The sequence below is a fragment of the Dipteris shenzhenensis genome, chromosome 12 (genome assembly GCF_047967505.1).
Source record: "Dipteris shenzhenensis isolate YYH24624 ecotype China chromosome 12, Dip_SZ_1.0, whole genome shotgun sequence".
In the NCBI taxonomy this organism is placed as follows: domain Eukaryota; kingdom Viridiplantae; phylum Streptophyta; class Polypodiopsida; order Gleicheniales; family Dipteridaceae; genus Dipteris; species Dipteris shenzhenensis.
In genome coordinates, this window is record NC_141607.1 from 47,264,579 (window position 1) to 47,288,877 (window position 24,299).

The 24,299-nt window shown below is 46.5% G+C and overlaps 1 protein-coding gene across 1 annotated transcript in view; it reads left to right on the plus strand.

The window, feature by feature from the left end:
• LOC147896313 (chromatin remodeling protein EBS-like) overlaps positions 1–24,299 on the plus strand; it is a 49,448-nt gene that overhangs the window by 8,132 nt on the left and 17,017 nt on the right. The window contains exon 4 of the mRNA XM_087382369.1: positions 15,077–15,218. Coding sequence (XP_087238495.1) covers positions 15,077–15,218 — 142 coding nt within the window. The remainder of the gene's footprint in view (positions 1–15,076; positions 15,219–24,299) is intronic.

Sequence of the window (24,299 nt, forward strand, 5' to 3'; positions counted from 1 at the left end):
GAACCTGGATGGGACTAATTACCCGATCTGGAAAGTGAAGATCCGGAGTCATTTAGTGGCTCGGAAGTTGTGGAAGCTGACCACGGGAGAGGAGTCGAAGCTGGAGGACATGGTGGACAGTAAAGGGGAGGTACTCATGGCAGTAGACAGAGAGGAGCTTGAAGCTTGGGAAGAAAGAGATGCCCATGCCCTGGCAATAATCATAGGGACTACGGCGGACTCCGTTCTTCCGCATACCCAATTGGCCGAGACGTCAGTAGAGGCGTGGGCCACCCTGAAAGATCTGTACGAGACAAGCAATACGTCCCGGATCGTGCTTCTTGAGCATCAACTCTACAATCTTGATATGGAAGAAGGAGATACGGTACATAGCCATTTGACGAAGGTCAAGGTGGTGCGGGATCAGCTGGCAGCAATTGGTCAGAAGACAGACTCATGCCATTTGGCCTTGATGGTACTGAGGAGACTGCCTCGGAGTTTCAAGAGCTTTGTTACGGCTGTGACAGCAGGACAGAGGACCAAACCTCTGACGTTTGAGGAGTTGTGTCCACTACTGCTACAGGAGGAAGCTCGGGAGAAGCTCTACAACGAGGATAAAGATGACAAGGCAATGCTGGTGAAGTATTCCACTGGCAAAGGAAAGGGCAAGCCTAACGGTGGCAAGTCCAATAAAGACGACTCTGACGACGAGGGAACTTCGAAGAGGAAGCACAAGAAGAAGTGTTTCTATTGTGATACGCCAGGACATTTTGCAAAGGATTGCAGAAAGAAAAAGGCGGATCTGAAAAACAAATAGGAGTCTGACTCAGATTCAGAGGGAAAGGCCAAAGCAAATGTGGTAATCGAAGAGTTGTTCCTAGTTACATCACCGAGTGTTACCGAGGTCAGATATGTTGATCCAGAAATCACAGTACGGATGTCTGACATAGAGATGTGGGTCGACGAGGAGTTAGATGCCTTTGTGAAGGTGAAGGACAGCATGGAGCGCTTGGTACCTTCCAGGTGTGTGACTGTTGACACTGACACGAGGGTGGATTCCATGGAAGGCCCTGGGGTCTCATGGCCAGATGGATGCTGGAGTTCAGAAGGGGACAGTACAGGATTACACAAGCGCTTGGTGGATGTCTCAATGAGAGTTTGCTTTCAGAGCGAACATTCAGGCAGTACAACAGTCTGGTATGTATTTGATATTCTGCATTTGAGCCTTTATAGCATGCTGTGGAGAGACTCTGCTCTTCATTTGTCTCAGGTGATAAGAGATTGGAAGGAATTGGCCTTCTTCGAAGGCAGAAGGGGAAGTATTGGTGCTTCTTCAAATCTTGGACGCAGATTGCTAGAAGGTGATGGACAAAGAGTATTGAAGCCAGAAGAGTATCTGCTTGAGAACTCAGCGAGAGTTCATGGTCCAGGTTATCTGGAAATATTCATTGGTTGCAGACCTTGCCAAAGCAAGGATGGGTTGAAACAGATCCTCAGAGCATGGTGCCTGGAAGACTCCAGGTTGTTCACTCATTATGAGGGGGATGACTGGAAGATCGTGACGGCTGGATTGCTCGAGTTCAGAGGTAGGAACGTGACTGAAGGAGGTGGTACCACGAGGTGCTACCAAAGATGGACATGTGTACCAGGATGGTGTGCGGAAGCGGAACCGGACCTGGTGGAGCAGGAGCCATTGGATGAAAAGCTAGGAAAAGATTTCGACACCGAAAGGTTTCAGAGGACTACGACCAGGAAGTTACTGGAGCATTTTCATCGACGTGTTGGCATTGGGCCGAGATGTGTCGGTGAGAGGGGGTGTTGGAAAGGTCACCTGCCCATCTGTAAGCCCCCAAATGAGGAGAAGAGGGCCTGGCAGAGGCACAGATATGGCAGGATGTGCAGGCCCAGATATGCAGCAGGAAATATGGCTGTCAGTGGGCAGGAGGCAGGCCTTTTATAGGCTGGATACCTGCCTTGAATGGAGGGCCAAAAGACCCTGAAAGTTTGGGGCAAAAGCCCTGGGGGGTGTGCCCTTTTAGGGCTGGACCAGCCACAGACTGGTCGGCCAGTCTGTAGCAGGCTGGTCGGTTTTTTTTTGCCAGCCCCCTTGGGGCCTATAAAAGGAGAGGCCCTGGGCCTCATTTCACATCACTTGGAGCAGCAGAAAAACCCCATCAGAAAGGAGCAGCAGGGATCTTGTCTTGGGCCTCATCACTGGAGGAGAAGAGAGCATACAGTAGCTGCAGACTTAGCTGAGGGTGCTGCCCACCTAGGCTGGTGCAAAGACAGTAAGGTGGAAGGGATCTGGACGGAAAGTCTACAGAAGCTCGAGGTGGAGCACGGGGGCTCGAGTCTAGAGATAGCCAGCAGATAGGAGAAGGACCTTGTGGTAAGATTAGAGGACCACATCATTGGTGGGACTCTGGATCTGTCTCTTTTGTATTGTGTCCATATTTTTGGACGGAAATATATATTTTTTGGTGGTTTCTCTATCTGGTTGGTTCATTGTCTATTGATGAGTCTGCACACCTATTGTATGCACATAAGTAAAGAAGTTTGTGATTCCACACCCACACCGCACACTGTGTGAGCTCCTGGGCATTACTATAAGTCTTCCGCTGTGTGTACCCTCTGTTGGGTATTTTCCAACACCATGGAGACGCAATTAGACCCATTGTCCGTGATCACTTCCACAATATTATGTTTCCCAATATCTAATATGGCTTGCCGTATATGGCAAAATATAATCTCTCCTGTAACCACAGTACCTGGCGCACTAGCATCTATCGCATGAAGAAACATAGTACCTTTGCATGAAGAGACTAGAATGTTATACACATTCCTCTTCCTTACATCACTCCAGCCATCACATAGCAAAGTGCATCGATATTTTGCCCATGTTGTCACATGCACTAGGGTCAAGCCCGAGTGGCAGTGACAACTGGCTGTCTAGCTTGCCTGAAATGGCCCTAAAGGGCTTGGTTTTATAGGCAAGGGTCAGCAGCCTGGTCGGCCAAAATCGACCAGCCAGTCGGTTGTTCTGGCCCAAGGTTGACTGGTTCCCAGCCCTATATAATGGGCCTTCACTCCCCCTTTTCACTCACTCGGCGTCCTCAGTTCATGACTCAACTCCTAGTCTCCAGCAGTGCTTCCAGCCAGCATAGGTGTGAGGTTTGGGTGTCCTATTTCCGCAGCATAGTCCATCTCCCACATGTCATAGTTAGGGGAGTGGTCTCAGCACAGTTTTGTATGCCGATTTGGCAACCATGTATACATAAACCAGTGTACTATGGGTAGGTAAATCTCATGTGTCTCTCATGCTTGAGTTAGCCTTTTATCTTCATCTATTTTCTGCACAACAAATCTCCGCATGTTACATTGCTATCAGAGTAGTAGGGTTCCTTTTGGCCTGAGTTAGGTTGGAGGGAGTCGTGGCATCAAAGCTTAGTTATGGAGACTCAGTTAGAAGAGGAGGGAGCATGTCTGGGATATTATCTAATTTTTTATTTTTTGCCTACCTCAGACTAGTGGTAGCACCATACTCCTTTAGCCTCTCCATCCCAACCTTCATCGCGCATCAGGCCGGTGGCTCGTCTTAACCCGTATGCATTTATACCTTGCGGGGCAAGGTTAGGGGGGAAATTTTTTTTCCTTTGGCACTCATTATTGCAGTAGTTGATGGGTCTTCTAGCCTTCCATCATGGACCTGTCCAGTAGAGCAGCTCTCAGGCAAGTGTTCAGGGAGCAGGATCATTTCCTTGAGTAGAATATACTCTTTTCTGAGCAGCCTGAGCAAGACAAGAAGACAAAGGAATATGCAACGACATTGGACCGTTTTCGGCTTTTGTTGGAACATGAAATCATCGAAGCGGCCGCGCAACGTTCCAGTCGCCGTGCCGACTTGGCAGCCTATGAGGTCCAATGTAGGCGAGACAGAGAGCAGATGCTTGTACAGCACCAGCAGTTTCTCATGGCCTGCTCACAGTTGCTCTCCTCATTTGCAGTACCCACAGACTGCGCATAAGCAAGAAGTCCTTTATTTGCATCGGAGTCTTCCATCTCCGAGCTCAGTTTAGTGGACTATTTTGCAATAGCTCAGACAGTGGTTTCCCTTGGGTCTACCAATCCAGGGGATCATTCAGTTTCCACATTCGCCACATGCAGCGCCTCAGGGTTTTCTACCCATGGGGGTAGTGCAGCCATTTCCACATCGTGCTCTCAGGGGTCTTCTATCCTTGCGGCAAGCTTAGCTCAGTCCGCACACCGAGATGATGAGACTCTTGGGTCTACCACCCACGGGGATCATCCAACTTCAGCAACCTCTTCTCTTGGAGTTTCCACCTGAGAGGATTAGCTAGTTCTTGCAGTTATCATGTTATGTCGGATGGGTCTTTTACTCGTCCAACAGCTTTATCATGTCCAATTACCTCCTCTGGGTCTTCCACTCTAAAAACTCAGTCAGCTGGATCAGCTTTAGCAGGGGAACATATGGTTTTCACAGCTATGAGGGATGGTCTTCCACTGTTGGAGATATCTCAGACCCATCAGCATTTGCCATAGATGAGCCTCTTCAGTCCATTTCCCAAAGGAGTTGTCTATACCCCACAGTTAGTTCTCTTGGGGATTCCACCCAAGGGGACACCCCAGATGTAGTAGATAGGTGTGCCCCAGATGCAGCAGATAGGTGTGACGGGTCTTCTGCCCATCAAGCCTCTTCATCAGCTCTGGTCAGTTCCTATGGGGCTTCCGCCCTTGCAGCTCAGTTGGCCACATCAGCTTTAGTCGGCATGACTCACATTTCACCTTCTCATCAGGAGTGTTCAGGACTAGGAGGCTTAGTTTCCAGTCCCACTGGTTGTGATGCTCAGCACAAGAGGGCGTCTTAGGAGTTTGCCAGACCAGTGTCAGGCCTCGCAGGAGGGAGTACCCTCATAACTGGAGTCACAAGTATAGCTATCACCAGTACGGAGGTTGATGATTCCTCGGCAGTTTGTGAGGATAGTCATGCAGTTCCCTCAGCAGCTCCCCTTCCTCAGCACTTTAGGGAAGCATCTGTTGCACTACCAGTCAGTAGAGAGGTTGAGGAGGCCTTCCCATTCTTATGTTCTACACATCGGGAGGTTAGTCATACAGTCTCCTCTCCATCAGATCGCTTCTCCATCAGATCGCAAGCCACCAGCAGTAGCAGTGACCAATGACCAATGTCTACACCAGTAGTTCCCTTGGTAATGATAACAGTTTGGTCGATTCGTCAGGGGTGTGCTCAGCAGCCTTAGTACTTCCTCAGTACCTCAGGGGGACATGCTTAGTCCTAGTATCCCATCAGGAAGAAGCTATGCCAGCAATCTCTCAATTCCTTCAAGAGGCGTATCAGTCATTCATGGTAGACGAGGTGCTCTCAGCAGTTTTGGATATCTCACAATTCTTTCAAGTAGCATCCCATTCAGTTGAGTCATTAGAGGGGTGCCCAGCAGCTCCTCCATTCCTTCGGAGAGCATCTAGTACAGTCTCCTCCCTGGAGGGGTCCTTTGTAGTGCCAGTCACCGCTCAGCTCCTTGGAGAGATAGCCACAGTTCCATCTCTCTCGGAGTTTCTCAGAGAGACAGCTACAGTTTCCACAGCTCCCGGGGGCCAGCATCACGCAAGTTCTTTGGAAAACATTTCCATCCATAGTTTCAGATTCCAGGAGGGTGGCAGAGTTTTTACCCTCAGCAATTATCACACCAGCAGAGGAGGCAGGTTCATTCCTGCTTTTCCTCACTGCAGTCATGCAGACAACAGTACCACAGTTTCAAGGAGTGCATACAAGTATGCTAGAGTTCCCAGGTTTTCAGTTTAAGCTGCCTAGCTTCAATGGTTTTCTCATCACCCAAGCAGTTCCTGGAGTAGCACTAGCATTTCTATGTCGTTGTATCTTCCGCAGTGGGGAGAATGCATGCCAACAGTTGGTATAGCCAGTTTCATGCTATTGGACTTCCAGAGTGCAGTGCCTCCACATCAGCAGCCTGATCAGTCCTCGGCAGGTCACAAGGACAGCAGGTAGTTCCTATGTCCCGGAGCCTGTCAGAGTGCCATACCACCTAAGGATCAGGAGTTCACAGTAGTAGCGTGGTGGGATGACTGGCCTCAGCAGTTCAGCTTCCAGTCTTCACGGCAGTACCGGTTCTTAGGAGTTTTTATTGAGCTGCCGTGTGTGTTATCATAAAAGAACATTCGTTCCTCAGCCTTTTAGAGCAGTACCATATCAGTCTCAATGCCAGACTGCTATTCCTCAGTTTTTTGGGAGGACAGTCACGTTTCCAGCAGCAGTTGGTAGTCAGCACGATCACATTTGCTTCACAGATTCACTCAGTCCCTCAGCAGCTATCATCATCCAGAATTTAAGCAGGAGGGAATGTCACATGCACCCCTACACTAGGAAGCACAGTGACACACAGTCTGACCCATTTGTCATACGCCGTGACTCCGTTGTGAGCCCTAGTCCAAGGACGAGTCAGGGACGAGCTACAGGGGTCCGTTGCCAATTCCTAGAGTCACAAGCCATGGCGGAGCAGTTTGGGTCGCCAAGGCAAAGTGTTGCTAGGTATCCACCTAGCAACAAGTTTAGAAGAGGGGAATGCCACATGCTCCAAGGTCAAGCCCAGGTGGCAGTGACAACTGGCTGTCTAGCCTGCTTGAAATGGCCCAAAAGGGCATGGTTTTATAGGCAAGGGCCAGCAGCCTGATCGGCCAAAACCGACCAGCCAGTCGGTTGTGCTGGCCCAAGGTTGGCTGGTTCCCAGCCCTATATAAGGGGCCTTCAGCTCCCCCTTTTTACTCACTCAGTGTCCTCAGTGCACATTTGTTTTGCTGAGTAGGAAACTATAACAAGACTAGATCCAGCACTTAGTCATCTTCTTCACAAAAAAAGCCAACCAGGTCGGTTGGGCCAGCCAACCTAGTCTGTCCAGTCGGCCCAGTCAGGGCAGACTGGTCGGTTTTTTCAGCAAGGCCCTAGGCCTATAAAAGGAGAGGCTCTTGCCTCATTTTAGCATCCAGCAGTGCAGCTTCCAGCAGAGCAGAAAGGAGCAGCAGAGCATAACCCTTGGGGCCTACATCCAGAAGCTGAAGGAGTACTAGTGTTGCTGCAGACTTAGCTCAGTGTGAGGCTGAGAGCTTGGCTGTCTTCTAGGGCAGCAAGGAGCTGAGGTCAAAGGACGGAAAGTCTACAGAAGCTCCAGGTGGAGCACGCGGGCTCGAGTCTAGAGATAGCCAGCTGATAGGAGGAGGACCTTGTGGTAAGATCAGAGGACCACACCATTGGTGGGACTCTGCATCTTTCTCTCTTGTATTGTGTCCATAGTTTTGGACGGAAATATATATTTTGGTGGTTTCTCTATCTGGCCGGTTCATTGTCTATTGATGAGTCTGCACATCTATTGAATGCACATAAGTAAAGAAGTTTGTTATTCCACACCCACACCACACTGTGTGAGCTCCTGGGCATTACTATAAGTCTTCCGCTGCGTGTACCCTCTGTTGGGTATTTTCTAACATGGTATCAGAGCCCAAGTAGGAGGCTCACAGGTGTGGGAGCTTGAAGGCAGGGACCTTGCTGAAGGACGACCCTGATTCAGAAGCTCTAGGGAATCGACTTCCACAACTGGAGGATTGTGCACTTGCGAGAAGGAGGGTGACTCAGGTTCAGCCAGGTGCGTTTAAAGTTCGCAGTCTAGGTCATCTGGAGATGTACTTTTGTTGCAGACCTTGCCAGAGGAAGGACGGGTTGAAACAGACCCTCAGAGCATGGTGCTTGGAAGACTCCAGGTGGTTCAATTATGAGGGGGACGACTGGAAGATCGTGACGGTTGGGTTGCTCGAGTTCAGAGGCGGGAACATGACTGAAGGAGGTGGTACCAGGAGGTGCTACCAGAGATGGACTTGTGTACCAGGATGGTGTGCGGAAGCGGAAGCGGACCTGGTGGAGCAGGAGCCACTGGATGAAAAACCAGGAAAAGATTTTGACATCAAAAAGTTCCAGAGGACTATGACCAGGGAGTTACTGGAGCATCTTCATCGACGTGTTGGCATTGGGCCGAGATGTGTCGGTGAGAGGGGGTGTTGGAATGGTCACCTCCCCATCTGTAAGCCCCCAAATGACGAGAGCGTGGGGGAGGGAGACCTAGGGCAGGATGTGCCCAAAGAGAGATTACCTGGATGTGTGGATCTGGGACAGATCTGGAGCATTCATGGTTGGTGGGGTATCCCAAGGATGAAAGGTTGCATCAGGAGCAGCTCATGTGCAGGAAGATGGCGGGGACACAGTGTCTTGGATCAGGCCTGGCATGAGGCACTCAGTGGACTGCAGCAGGACCCTACGAAAGGCGCGCTGACATCATCATGTGTACGGAGCAGGGTACAAAGCTGTACGGATCTGTACGGGCTGCTGCAGGGCAGTGTACGGAAGAGGTACGGCTAGGACAAGGCGCCGGCAAAGGGCTGCAGCAAGGCGCAGTATAGTGGGGGTCTATGGGCAGGTATACAGCCTGCAGCAGGGTCTCCAGCAGCAGAAAAGGGGAGCCTAGCAGCAGCCCAAAAGGGCCTGGCTAGGGCCCTTATATAGGGCTGGTTGGGCTGAGCCAACCAGGTCGGTTGGGCCAGCCAACCTAGTCTGTCCAGTCGGCCCAGTCAGGGCAGACTGGTCGGTTTTTTCAGCAAGGCCCTAGGCCTATAAAAGGAGAGGCTCTTGCCTCATTTTAGCATCCAGCAGTGCAGCTTCCAGCAGAGCAGAAAGGAGCAGCAGAGCACAACCCTTGGGGCCTACATCCAGAAGCTGAAGGAGTACTAGTGTTGCTGCAGACTTAGCTCAGTGTGAGGCTGAGAGCTTGGCTGTCTTCTAGGGCAGCAAGGAGCTGAGGTCAAAGGACGGAAAGTCTACAGAAGCTCCAGGTGGAGCACGCGGGCTCGAGTCTAGAGATAGCCAGCTGATAGGAGGAGGACCTTGTGGTAAGATCAGAGGACCATATGATTGGTGGGACTCTGGATCTTTCTCTCTTGTATTGTGTCCATAGTTTTGGACGGAAATATATATTTTGGTGGTTTCTCTATCTGGCCGGTTCATTGTCTATTGATGAGTCTGCACATCTATTGAATGCACATAAGTAAAGAAGTTTGTTATTCCACACCCACACCACACTGTGTGAGCTCCTGGGCATTACTATAAGTCTTCCGCTGCGTGTACCCTCTGTTGGGTATTTTCTAACACATTGTATAAATAGCTTTGTCACCTCTCTAGTTGCCTGCTTAATAGCAGCCTTCTGCAAACCTGCTTTCACACATCCTTTCTTTAAAAGAGGTAAGGCGGATCTCTTCGCTCGTGCCAGTGTTGCAGCGCTAGAGGTACCTTCATCTCTTTGAACACCTTGTTGACTGTTTGCAATGGTAGACCCGGGCTGCAAGTGCTCATCAATGGAAGGCATACGTAGATGTGGTGGTTCCTCAACCTCTTCAATTGAATTGCCTAATTCAGGAGCCTTCCAATCCTTTAGCTGTAAAAAAATATGCCTTGGGACAGCTACACAAGTCCCAACACCATGGCCACGTAGGTGGGTTAGATGTGCCTTCAACCTTGTAATGCTGCCATTGTGTTGATCACCACAGAAATTGCAAATCCACCTGCTTGAGCCTGAGCTTGCATACTTCTTTTCGAAGGTGACAAGGCTCCACAAAGCATCTTGTGTGCGAGGCATCTTGCTGCTTGCAGGAACTTTTATATCTGCAATTTGAGTCCAGAGGACCTGCAGGACAATTACATGGGGCCAATGTCAAGAATGACGATGCCACAGTTTGCTGCTAGTGCTGTGCAAAATTTGCACACTGGAAATAAAAGACCAAGGAGCAATTGGAGAGAAGATAATACCCTGGTAGTGCACAACTCTGTGCACTGTGCACGATGGCCTGGTTGGCGGGTTGCAGCCACAATCTTAATAGTACGATGGAGAAGGGAAAAAATGAGATTGTAGGCCAAGGTAGCAAGACCCAACAGAAGAGGTCAAATGTGGATTAGATGATGATGATGTGCTGCTGCTGCCTGCTCATGTGTGGAAGGCTTCGTTCAAATGATGGCCACCTCATGCAAAGGGCAAAATGTACACGTTTTGAGGGCAACGTGCCAAGCACAAGGAGGGCTGCCGGGGAGTCGAAAGAGAGGTAGAGAGAATCGTACGAAATCCAAGCACGTACGAAATCCAAGCACAAGCATAGCAAACCTGCCAATGAATTCAAGCGCAGCCCACAGGCGACGTATTTTGCATGCGTTGAGAGTTTGCAGCCCACAGGCAACGTGCCAAGCACAAGGAGGGCTGCCGGGGAGTCGAAAGAGAGGTAGAGAGAATCGTACGAAATCCAAGCACGTACGAAATCCAAGCACAAGCATAGCAAACCTGCCAATGAATTCAAGCGCAGCCCACAGGCGACGTATTTTGCATGCGTTGAGAGTTTGCAGGCTCAAGCACCCTTGAATTCCAAGGTTTGCCAGGCGAAACGAGGGTGGATTACGAGCATCAATTCCAAGGCGAAATGAGCGAAATAGGAGCCGTGAAGGTACAAAACTCGTACGAAATTCCAAGGCGGTGTTTCTTTGGCAAAAACCCCTTTTCTTTCAGGTATGTATATTTGAAAGCCATTATAAACGCATTTCAAATGCATCTAAAACATGCTTCAAAGCAACTATGATCGCATCTACCTTTGAGAGCATGAATATGTCTAGCCAAATCCTGACCAATGTCTCGGATGTTGACATGGTTTGCTGCTTTATGGCCTGCCTACACCCAGCTGTCCAAGGCAATGATGCTCGTTATAGGTCCCGTCTATGACAATGTCGTGGTTTCCACACTGTCTCTATGAAGGCTGGGGTATGGATGAAGGTCAACTCGTGCCCTAACTATCTGAAATTCTATCTAGTCAGTTCCTGAACCACATTTGGTTCTCTTGTGAAACATAGGTCTTACAATCCTAAAAGCACTAGAAAGTTTAAACGCACCTCTCATCCTCATTTTGCTTTGGGTCGGCAAACAAGAAATCCGGAGTGAAGCAAAGCGTTGTAATTGTATGAAACTCCTTTGTTCCATTGATGTCTTTTGGACATTGTATGGTACGTTCTCAACTTGATATCAAAGTTATAACTCCCCAAAATACTTTTGATTGTATGTTGTGCACATATTCAAGTCCTCTAGAGATGGTGAGACTTAAATTTCATGATACTTAGTAGATTCACCAATGATGGTGCTCTTGGTTATTCTTCCATGATCAAATTAATGGAAAGGATTTAACCTCATAGATGAATATCACCAACTATGGTCTAAAAAATAATGATTTACTCTCTTGGTAGGTTTCCCCTTATAATGCCTTGTCTATACAAAGACATGCTCCAAATATGTTTTAGATGCTGATTACCAAATTCTTGAAGTGTGATTGAATTTGGTATCAAATGTTGGACTTTAGATCAACAAAAATCAGAATTTGTACGATTGGAAATATTCTAGTCTTACAGAGGTATACTTTTTGATTAGCTTTGTCCTTTAATGCTAGTATTTGTTGTGGCTGAGTCTTCCCTTCACCTCTGAGTTAAAAAAAAAACTTGGTATGAAAACTTTTGTATAATTGGATGCTGAAGTGTGTGTGGGAGCATTTATTTGTACAATGGTACACACACATTGTTGGGTTTCGATTGGATGCGGGGAGCAATGGAAGGAGGCCTGAACGCAAGGAGGAGACAACAAGTTGCTAATGGATAAATGAGAAAGTACGTCTACTTCAAATGTGCTTCGTACACGCATGGAAGACTAGATTATGCACAACGGCCAAAGCACTCTGGCTGTCAGTGTAGATCATCGTAAAAGTGGCCTGGTTGACATCAAGATCTGCAAGTAAGTTGCAGAGCCAAAGACGCTCTATTGTAGCCTTGAAGGCTGCCCTGTACAACTAGATCTTGCGTCACCTGATCAGCTAAATTGTAGATGCTTGTGTGGGAGAGACTATAATGAACTTGTTGAGTTTTCACAAGCAATTGTAGCTTGAATGAAGAGATTTTGGACTACGTTTTGATTAGCCTTCTCCTTTAGTGCTTGCCTTCGTCATGGCTGAGTCTGCCCTTCACCTCCGGAGTGCGGACAGAAATTCAGTACGAAAACTTTGTATAAATGGATGCTTAGGTATGTGTGGGGGTGTGGATTTGTATGTGTGAGAGCATATGTTTATACTATGGTCTACACCCAATGTTGGGCGCTGATGACATCAGTGGGGATGTCATAGTAGCTAGCCCCTGCTATGAGTGATGGAGTTTATGAAGGAGTTGGGAGGATTTTTTGTCATCATTTGACGGGACTGCAGACTTTGAGAACAGAGACAGAGGGGGGATACATGTTGGATGCTTTCAAAGAAGTCTTGAAGGAAAGAGGGATTATGCATTAGTGTACAATCCCCTGTACACCTGAGAAAAATAGTGTTGTAGAGAGGAAGAATAGGTCTCTGATGGAGATGGATAGATGCATGATCAAAGGGAAGAGGTTGCCACACAGATTTTGGTTGAGGCAATAATGCGTGCATCACATGTTTTGAACAGATGCCCCACCAGGGCCTTGAAAACTACGACTCCTTTTGAGGCTGGGTACAACAGAAAACCCAAGGTGGACTACCTCAAGGTGGTTGGCTGTGTAGCCTATGCACATATGCCTAGTCAGTTGAGAAGCAAGTTGCATGATACGGCAATGAAATGCATTTTTTGTTGGCTACAGCAATGAGAGCAGGGCTTAATGTCTCTACAATCCTCATACATCAAGGATTTTGTCAATAGGTGATTAAGATGGAGTAGCTTGGGACGCTCCATCACAAAAGAGGATAGGCTTTGGATGCGAAGGGCCAATGACCTTGTATTTGTGCATGCCAACTTGCGCCTGCTTGAGAAGGTCAATGGTGGCTTCCATCGTGAGAAATTCATTGGATGGAAGCCGGAGGAGAGGTTGATGCGACAACACTGTTGACCTTGGGGCTGAGGGAGATGATGAGGAGGATGGAGAGGATGAAGTATATGCTAGTGAGCACAGTGGTGGAGATGGATACTGATCTCTTGTTCTGTATCCCATAATCCATTTGGCAATGTATGAATGATCTATGATCATGATTTTCCTAAACCTTTGGATAAGGATTAAAGCTTGATAATTATTTCTCAATTCGTGAAAGCTGAAATATTCAAAATTTGATGTTTGAAGTTTGGACATTAAAATTTGAAGTGTCTAATGTATAGATCAATTGTGAATTACAATTTGTTACTTTTACAGATGTGAAAGTTTATGAGTATGATGCCGTGGCATTCTGTTCCCTCTCCCTAGCTCTTTCCCGTTCCCGTTCCCATTCCCGTTCCGAGAGAGGTCAGCGTTCTGCTCAGCGTCCTGTTCCTGTATTTATGGTACTAACTACTGAACTAAGAGGGGGAGAGATATTGTGGACTGTTTAGGCTAAGCAATAATTGGGCTAGACTCTCACTAGTTCTAATTTTTCTTGTGATATGGTTATTTAGCCTTTCAATCACCAAGGAGCCAATGAACACAACGGAATGCTTCCCTGGATGAAGGGGCTGAATACAACATTTGGTTCCTCGATGGAGAGGCTGGATTTTGCTATAGAGGCTGGGGTTTTCTGTTCATGGCTGAATGTGGCTATGGCTTAGGACTGAGAACTCCTTTCACAGAAGTACTCGATATGGAGAGGCTATGGTGGCTGAAGGGGATGCTGGGGAGGGGCTGATGACTGCTGAGGCTGCTGGGAGAAGTGCTGCAGTACGTGATGCTGGAATATTGAGGCTTTGGCCTCTTTTTATAGCCTTGAAGGCTGCTGTAACTGTCGTTTCACAGACTGTTCCGTAACTGGCATTCATAGACTGGCCTCTAACTGCCATTTTCACAGACTGAATCAGTCTGTCCACATACCCAACCTTGTCCACGAGTTGACCTATACAATGCTGCTGCAAATCTGATGCCAGTGTTCGCTTGCCTGCGTGGCTGGCCTGCCTTGTTTACTGCTGCATACTGCTGTGGATGATGTGGCAACCTTGTGTGGCTGTCACATCTCCTGCTTTTGTGACTGGATCTAACTGCCCTTAAGGGTGCCCTATGGTCAAGTATATGAACTGCTGGATGCTTGTGGCACTTCCACCCTGGGCTAATAGCCTCGCCTTCTAAGGTCGTCTTTAACCCTAGGGCTCGCTACTGGCAAGCTATGGTTAGCCAAGCATGCGATATTGATGCTTCTTTCAAAAATGTGTTGTGTTGTGCTGTTTTTTGGGGTGGAGCAATAGGTTGCAAAGATGAAGGGTTGTGTATGAAACAAACAAACGAATATTAATCTTCTTAGGTCGAAGCTGAATTCTTTTACATCAGATTACCTGCCATTGTGCTGCAACAGTACTGCAAGCCTGTCTTTATCTGTTTTTAAATGAATATCTTTTTGAATCCCCTTTTCCGGTGGTGGAGGAGACCATAACAATGTATCCCACATTTTTGTTCGTTACACATTTCTGATAGCAAATAGACCCTAGAAGCCTAGACTGTATGCTTCAAACAAACTCCGAAGCATACTATGAAGTGCAAATTTACACGTGGCAGATTTTATTGGGCTACAATTTTAATTTCTTTCACCTACCTAGAGGAGTGCATAGCAGCTTTTACACGATTTCTGTTGCAAACGCTGCTTGTGTAATGCAAAATGGAGAAAGCTTGTAGGTAAAGCAGAGTACATCAATTCATCTAGTAAGCTCAACAGGCAATAAGATAAGTGGATATACCTGTCGTGAGTTTTTGCATACTCTGTCTAGACAACTATGTTCTTTTTGGGGGAAGGCAAAACAGGATTCTTTGATGTGTTGTTCTCGTTAGCTTGAGTAGATGTTGTAGAATGGGAGTTAGGAATGTATACTGCCTAAAGCCTTTTCTGATGCGGATGTACCTCTTTCCCTTTGCTCCTCTCGTTTGGCGTCCTATATTGAGTTTTAAGTTGTGTTACTTTGGTTTTCTGGAATGTGGTTTGTTGTATTGAGTCTTGACTTTTCATAGTCCCTTTGCAGGTTTCATCCATCCTGTATGAATCTTAGTACAGAACAAGTGAAGAAGTTGGAGCATTTCTTTTGTACTGATTGTGCAAGTGAAACTGATGGAGATAAAAGGATTCTAAGCAATGGACGAGATATACCATCTTCTGAAGCAAAGGTGTGCCAAGATGTTTTCTTACCATTCATGTTATACTCAAACATGCCTTGGCTTTTACCGTGAGGATCAGAGGTATTCTGGTTGTGATATTTTACTTATTCTCTGACAAGAAATTAATGTACCCTGCATGGATGTGCAGTTAAAGGCATCTGCCCGTGTGCACACACACTTTTTTTTTGTTGTGAAACCAGTAACTATAAAATTAACATGAAATCAATGTGCATGACATTAGACTCCAAAAGAGAGCCTAATGAAAGAACTCAAAAACAGTGAGAAAACACTTCAAGGCTAGTAGCATCCAAGTCCCTCGCAGCATAACTATCATATAAAGATTGCTTGAGGGACATTCTGAAGAAAGCATATGCCTGAGGAAACTGTTGTCCCATCCTAAAATGCAATCTCTGTGTCCAAATAGTCCATAGTACCCAAAAGCGAGCCCAGTGAAAGAAAAGGAGGAATGGAGACATCTGAGATGAGAAGCATCCAAACATCGAGAAGAGTTTCCCGAATCTGATTGAGGGAAACCGAAGCCGCAGCAAATGAGAGACATGAGTGATCAATATTCGAGAGTGCGGGCAAGACCATAACAAATGGGAAACTGTCTCACGGTGATGAGAGCAACGGGGGCAGGAAGAGGAAGCAATACGACATGCTTCCAATTTCACCCCAATGGAAAAAGCTCCCACTATACATCTCCAAAAGAAACACCTCTGTTTCAATGTCAATTTAGCTTTCCAAATTTTCCTGAGTTTTGATTGCCACCAAGATAAAGGCCTATCCAAATTCCAAAGAGTGTTGGCATGCTTATCAATCCATGGCGGTGGAAGAAGAAATCTGTAGACCATCGAGGATGTCAAATTATGCATTGAAAGTAAACAGGTAGCAGGAGACAAGGAAGTCAGATTCCAGTCCAGTAATCTGTCCTGTACAAAGAGCGGAGGAACAGGAACAAATGGCTGCAACATAGCTGTAAGTATTCTCCAAATGGGCCTATGATGCAGACCCAAGGGGAATGTCCTTCAAGCTTGTGGAAATGAAAGCACATAACCATGTTGATCCACCACATCTCCGACAAATCTTATGCCCAATTTCATAAGATTATATGCTTTAATAGGTGCCTGTAAAGCAAGAGGCGATTCAAACACCTTGCTCCAATGGATGCTTTCCAAACGAAGAGAGTTACCATGATGGGAGGAAGCACCTGACCATTTAGCATAAGAGAGAATTCTCTTCCAATCATGAATAAAAGCAGTAGAAACAGGACAGCCAGGAATTTTCCCTTGAAATGTGGTCATGACTGCTTCCCAGTGATCTGTAATCCAATGCCCATATGCATGGGACTTCATGTTTCCACACATAGCTGCTAACATAATAGCCCATGGCTGTTTTTGCTGAAAGAAATCAGCAATCATAGTGCTCTTTCTTGCCAACATATGAAACTGAAGATTGAGAATATTCAGTCCGCCATGAGTCTTAGGAGAACAAACAGACTACATGGGAAGTAGTCGCAAAGCCTTTTTGTGAGATTTGCTTTTCCAAAATATCTCCATAGCCTGGGACATATAGGAAGCCAAATGCTTAAAAGACCAGTGAAGAAGAGGCAAATAAAATTGCACATATGCCATAATGATAGACTGTACTATCCGAAGTCGAACATGTAGAGGCCAAGTTGACAAGTGCCAATATTCCAGCTTCTTGTTAATCTTTTGAAGCACCCATTTGAGCTGTTGTTGAGGGGTAATATTCTAGCCAATGGGATACCCTAAATGCCTCACAATGGTATGGGAAGAAATAATGTGGCCTGGCCAGAGAAGTGCATGCCAATCAGCTTCTTTCAATGCTAGAAGATTCGATTTCTGAAAGTTGATATGCAGTCGAGCAGCTATGCCAAAATCATTCAAAGTATGCATCAAATGAGAGAGGTCACTTTGAGAATTCCTGGGCATGAAATATGAATCATCAGCATATGCCTGTGCAAGAAACGGCTGCCCCCCTGGAATTTGTAAGCCATGAAGCTGTCCTGTATCTGCAAGATGGTCCATATGCAACAATAACGGATGAGTAGCAATGGCATACAGTAGCGAACTAAGAGGGCATCCCTGTCTCACTGAACGGGTCATAGTGAAAGGGAAGGACAGAGGGAGAAGAGCAACAGAGAGAAGGTGAGAGAGAGAGTGACACTCAAGATGCGGGTGTGAAGTGATGAGCCACACCACAAACTCATAGGTTTTATTAGGATTAGGTTTTCCCCCTATGACTGTCTTAAGACAGTCATAGGTGTCATATCTTTAATAAAGGGGTGGCAATGTGCCTTTACCCCAACAACCTCCCACCTAAAGGCCAATATGCCTAAAGGGGAGAAAAGAATAAAAATTACAGCAATATATAGTTACTGTATACAAGACCATAAAATAAGAGTGGTCTCATCCTAATCCCATGATGTGGCGGCAATGTGCAAACCGCTCTGTAGGCAAGCTCTTAGTGAGCAAATCTGTAGGATTATCATCAGTATGCACCTTCACAAGCTCAAGTCGCTTGTCTTCCAGTACCTCCCTGATGAAATGATATTTCACATCTATGTGCTTGGTCTTCTGATGAAAGACCGGATTCTTTGCCAACATGATAGCACTTTGACTATCACAATGCAAAACTGGCATATCTCCTGTAATGCCCAAGTCTCCCACCAGTCGAGTAAGCCATATTGCTTCCTTGCAAGCCTCAGTGGCTGCAACATATTCAGCTTCAGTAGTTGACAGTGCAACGCATTTCTGCAACCGAGATACCCATGATATAGCACCTCCTGCAAATGTGAAAATATAACCGGTAGTAGACTTCCGGTTATCTGCATTCCCTGCATAGTCTGAATCTGTAAAACCATGCACCAATGCATCCTGCCTACCATAGCATATGCACAAGTCTTTGGTACCCTTGAGATACCTCAAGACACCTTTCACTGCTTCCCAGTGCCGCTTGCCTGGATTTGCCATATACCTGCTGATGACTCCCACCGCAAAAGCAATATCCGGACGAGTGGCAACCATGGTATACATCAAAGAACCAACTGCAGATGCATACGGAACCTTGGCCATTTCAGCCTTATCATCATCTGATCTGGGGCTGTCCTTACTGCTGAGTTTTAAATGTGGAGGCAACGGGGTACTAATAGACTTCCCCCCCTCCATTTTAAACCTCTGCAGTACTTTGTCAATGTACTCCTTCTGTGACAGAAACAAAAGTCCCTTGGACCTGTCACGAGTAATCCGCATGCCAAGAATATGGTTGGCATCACCCAAGTCTTTCATGTCAAAAGACTTATGCAGTTGTTTCTTTAAAGCACTAATCTCATGCTGAGATTTACTGGCAATCAGCATGTCATCCACATACAGAATGAGTAGCATCAAACTGCCATCCTTTGCCCGTTTGGTGTACAAGCAATGAGCGGTCTCACACCTATGATACCCTTGAGACTGCATGAAGGCATCAAACTTCTTGTACCATTCTCTTGGTGCCTGCTGGAGTCCATACAAGCTCCTTTTGAGCTTACACACAAGCTGCTCTTTCCCTTTAACAGCATATCTCTCTGGCTGACTCATGTAGATCTCATCATGGAGATCTCCGTGAAGAAAAGCAGTCTTCACATCCATCTGACATAAATCCATGTCCTCATGAGCAACAAGAGCTAACACTGCTCTCAAAGTAGTCATCTTGACGACAGGGGAAAAGATCTCATCAAAGTCAATGCCCTTCTCCTGCTTAAATCCCTTGGCAACCAATCTGGCCTTATACCTCGGTAAAGCATTTGAATCCACTTTGACTTTGTAAACCCACTTGCATGGCAAAACCTTTCTGCCTGCAGGTAGCTGCACCAAGTCCCATGTATCATTTTGAAGTAAGGGTGGCTTGCCAGACCACACCTCCTCTGGCACTTTTAACTCCAAAGCCTTGTTTGGCGACCTGTTAATAATGTGAACTGCTGTTTGCACGGCTTCTGCCCAAAAGCCATGGGGCAATGCAGCATAAGACAACATACATCGAACCTTCTCCTGAATAGTTCGATTCATCCGCTCACTTACACCATTTTGAGATGCATTATGAGGGGCTGTGAGTTCCTGTTTGATGCCCTTAGCTTCGCAAAACTGCACAAAAGCATGTGACACATACTCACCCCCATTATCGGATCTGAGGCATTTCAGCCTGCGACCTGTCCGATTCTCAACCTGAGCGACAAACTTCTTGAAAGCATCTAAGGCATCGCTTTTATGCTTCAAGAAATAGACCCACACTTTGCGTGTGGCATCATCAATAAAAGTAATAAAATACTTTGCACCCCCTAGTGATAACTGTGGCATCTCACACAAATCAGTGTGCACTAGATCAAGCGGTGCTCTATTCTGGGGAGTTCTCCTCTTATGAGGAGTCACAGAATGCTTGCCAAATATGCAATGATCACAAGTAGGCAAATCTGAAAAAGAAAGAGACGGCAGATAACCCAAACGTGACAGTTCTTGCATTCCTTTAACAGACATGTGTCCCAACCGGCTATGCCACAATGAAATCTTTGGCAGCTCGGTTATGGCAACAACATGATTACCTACACTGGAAACATAAAGAGGGTACAAGGTATCACTCTTATAACCCTCAGCCACTACAACCTGGCCATCAGTAATCACCCATTTGGAATCCCCAAATGTGGTGTGGTAACCACTGTCATCCAACAAGCCAGTGCTAATCAGATTTTTCTTGATTTGCGGCACATGGCGGACACCATCAAGCATAAATATGCGTCCATCAGGGAATACTATCTGTATACTGCCAATCCCTGCAATCTGACATGCATAGTTGTTCCCAAGATGAACAACTCCATGAGTACTTGTGTAGGAAGAAAACCACTCCCTATGAGGAGTAACATGAAAAGAAGCACCTGAATCCAAGAGCCAGGTGTGCATGTCATGGCCATCAATAACCAAAGTATGTGCAATTACAGCAGAAGAGCATAAAACATCATGTCTGTCACTGTCACTATCCTCTGCTGCAACATTCACTGCATCCAAGTCATCTGCCTTGGCCTTGGCCTTGCCTTTGCCTTTGCTTCCATTGCCTGCATCCTTTGTTTCAGCCTTCTTGGCTTTCTGATCCCGTATGAACTTGAAGCACTTAGACTTCACATGTCCCTTCTTGCCACAATAAAAGCATTCAATATCCTTTTTACCACGGGACTGACTGCGGGATTTGGACTTACTAGCAGATCTCCCCTTCTGCTGAGTCCTGCCTCTTTCCTGTACCTGCAAAGCATTTGAAGACTTGCTGCCCGCATTATTTTTCCTGCTCATCTCCTCCATGAGGAGAGAGCTCTCTACATCAGCATATATAAGAGTGACATTCGAATTAGACAAGGTGGTCTTGAAAGTGTCCCAACTCTCAGGAAGGGTACACAACAAGAAAGTAGCCTTGAACTCCTCATCAAGGTTCAACCCCTGTGCAATCAGCTGTGTAAAGATGGCATTGAACTCACTCAAGTGTGAGGTCATAGCTGTACCTTCCTTCATGCGAAGATCAACCAGCTTCTTCAACCAATACACCTTACTGGCTGAACTCTTTTGGGCATACAACTCTGCTAGCCTCTGCCATACACCATAAGAGGTCTTTTCAGCCTGAACATTGTACACAAGAGAATCACTGAGAGTAAGCATGATAGCAGCCCTCGCGGACAGATCTAGCTCCTCCCACTCATCATCTGACATCCCAGATGGCTTGACACCCTTCACCCTTATGGGCTTAGAAATCTTCTTAAGCAGAAGTACATTCAAACACTGTTCTGCCCATAATGCATAATTGTGTGCCCCTTCCAACTTCTTTATGTTCAGAATTGATGATTCACTTCCCCCTGATGCCATATCAGATAAGGAAAGTACCTGACTCCCTGTAAGTCAAAAAAGACTGAATAAAATTCTGATTTCTCAGAAAAAAACCTGCTCTATCAAGAGCCAGGAGCACTCACAATAGTGCTGTTTTTACTGTCAAAAAATCTGCAGCAAAACAGAAAAAATTTCCCTCCAGTTACTGTACCTTCTGACACACTGTACCGTGCTCAAATAGGCATAAAACAGTAATTTCAGAATGCTGCAGCTGTTCCACAAGTGCTTTAACAGTGCATCATCAGCTGACAAAGCACAAAGCACTGCTGTCCTGATCACTTCTCCCACCTCAGATGAGGTATTGCACTGATTTTATATGCATAAACCACTTGTCATACACTGTTTTGTTCACTGAAAAGAAAGCTCCAGACTCTTCAGCCTGTCACAAACCTGCAACAGAAAATGGGACAAATCCCAAGCAATCACCCTTCTGCCAAGGGGATAAAAGGCATCTGAAGGTCTCTGACAGTAACCCAAGTGCTCTCAATCAAAATCTGGGCAAAAGCCCCTTGATTTGACACCTGTACCAAGTGAAGAACACCTCAACACTGAGGTAGCATACAAAATGTAGCGCTCTCCTGGCACTTTCACCTGACAATGCAATGCATAAACAGTCCTGTGTACACAATAACAACACAGATCCCAACGTACAGACACTGAAGAGAAAATCTTTTGAGCACTGTCAACGATGGACAGTTAGGGACTGAGTAAACTCGATGCGCCCTGGCCAAGCGTGGCTCAACTGAGATTTTCAAAAGGTGTCGTACACAAAATGTGACCTGCAAGAAATGTCACTGAGTACACTGCGGAAACAAGACTAATGTGGGCTCCCTGGCTCCACACTGCCTCAAGGCATACACTGCATAAGCTTCCAGGCAAAAGCCCTTTGAAAATGTCACCCAAAAGCTGAGATTTGCACTCAGCAAAGGCATAAAAGTCCTTTGCAAAATCAAGGCATTACCTTTCCAAAAAACAAGATAACTGTGCAATCAACCACACACTGTGGTACTGGTCACCTCAAGCACGAGGGAGACGAAGGTACTTGCTGTACTTTCAAAAAACACAGTTTTGAGAACTGAAAAATGATCCTGAATGAAGAGTAGAGTGCTCTCTCTCCTTCTCTTTTTCTTCCAAAAAAAAAACTGATGCACCTGCTGTACTTTTGTACCTTTGTACTGGCAGCATTGTAGTACCTGCTGTACCTGTGTACTTGTGCAGGGTACAATTTTTTTTTCGAAAAAACAAGCCTTCCTTGATGCAGATCCCTGACGCTGCTCCCAATCGAAAGAAGACACCTCACTGTCGCAGTCTGTACGGCGGTCCGTACAGTATGATCGACAGTACGGTCGACGTACGGATGACCGTACGGCCGTACACGACTGTACGGCGAATGGGCTCGAAGCCCAACTGATGCCCGCGCGCTGCCTGCGCCCACGCGTGCGATGCCTACGCCCACGCGCTGCCTGCGCCCACGCCCTGCCTGCGCGCTACCCGCGCTGCTGCCTGCGCGCTGCCCGCGCTGCTGCCTCGTCGCCCCGCGTAGCTGTGCCGCGCTGCAGCCCTAGCTGCTTGCTCTATGTCAAGGGGGCACAAGTCCCGAGGGAGGTAGAGGGTATGGTAGGCAGGGGTAGAGGGGGAAGAGAGGCTGGCTCTGATACCAGTTGAAAGGGAAGGACAGAGGGAGAAGAGCAACAGAGAGAAGGTGAGAGAGAGAGTGACACTCAAGATGCGGGTGTGAAGTGATGAGCCACACCACAAACTCATAGGTTTTATTAGGATTAGGTTTTCCCCCTATGACTGTGTTAAGACAGTCATAGGTGTCATATCTTTAATAAAGGGGTGGCAATGTGCCTTTACCCCAACACATAGTCCATGTCGTTGACAACCCACTACCAAGCAGACACTGTGGAGTGGCACGAGAACACAACCAGTAAATTACATGGATGAGCCGAGGGCCAAATTCCAATTTATGCATAGTTTGAGAAATAAAATCCCAATGGACAGTATCAAATGCTTTCGCAATGTCCACTTGCAGAATGAGAACATCTTGTTTAGAATATTTGGCATACTCAATTGCAAGCAAAACATTGGAGATATTGTCAGTAATCTGCCTTCTGGGAACAAACCCATACTGCCTGGGATGAAGTCCTGCTTGCAAGATAAATCGAACTCTAAGGACAATCATCTTGGCAATGAGTTTGTAAATGACTGGCATAAGAGATATGGGCCGCCAATCAGCCATTGTCTCGCACAACCTTTTTTTGGGGATCAATTTGACAAGGCCATGTTTCCAAGAAGGGGGAAGAGATTGTTCTGCCCAAGCATGATTGATCATAAGAAGAAGAGTGTCCTTGAGATCACCCCAAAATGCACGGAAAAATTCAATAGTCAATCCATCCCAACCAGGAGAGCTGCCTTTATGTAAATGACTCAAAGCATCATCTAGTTCATTAAGCATAAATGGCTGCTCCAATGCATGAGCTTGTTCCGGAGACAATATAGGCTGAACATGCATAAGAAATTGAGACCTAGCTGCATTCAATTGCATCGAATAATCAGGCTGAGGAGAAAAGAGATGCTGGAAATGACTAGAGCATTGCGATTCCAATTCTAATTTGGAGGTGGTCCAGGTGCCATCATCCTGCCTGATCTTGCAAATATCCTCCTTTCGCCTATCCGCATGCAGGCTTTTAAAGAAGGCCTTGGAGGAGCAGCCCTTATCCAAAAGGGGTTTCATGCGAGCTCGGATTTGCCACTTCTTTAATTTGCGAAGATCATTTTGATGGATGATATGAACCGCATAAGCGCAAGAATCCTGTTCAGAGGAGGTGAACTGCCTATAAGAGCTGATTACATCCATTTGTTGCTTGTGAGATTGAGCCCATTTCAGCTTAAGCCTGAGGTTTAATCTTGAATAACAGCCTGCAAGCGATGGGCAAGACTGATCCAATCAAAATCCATGTCCTCCTGAGCATGTAAGAGGAGGGGGCGGACAGCCACTCTCACCATGTTCTGAAATTGTTGATGAAGCAAATAAGCACTATTAACATGGAGTAGGCGACGACCAAAAAAAGGCATATCATCTGTCAAACGTGCTATAGATAATGTCAAGCATACTGGAAAGTGATCAGATAGCAAGAGGGAATGATCAACCCATAATGCACAT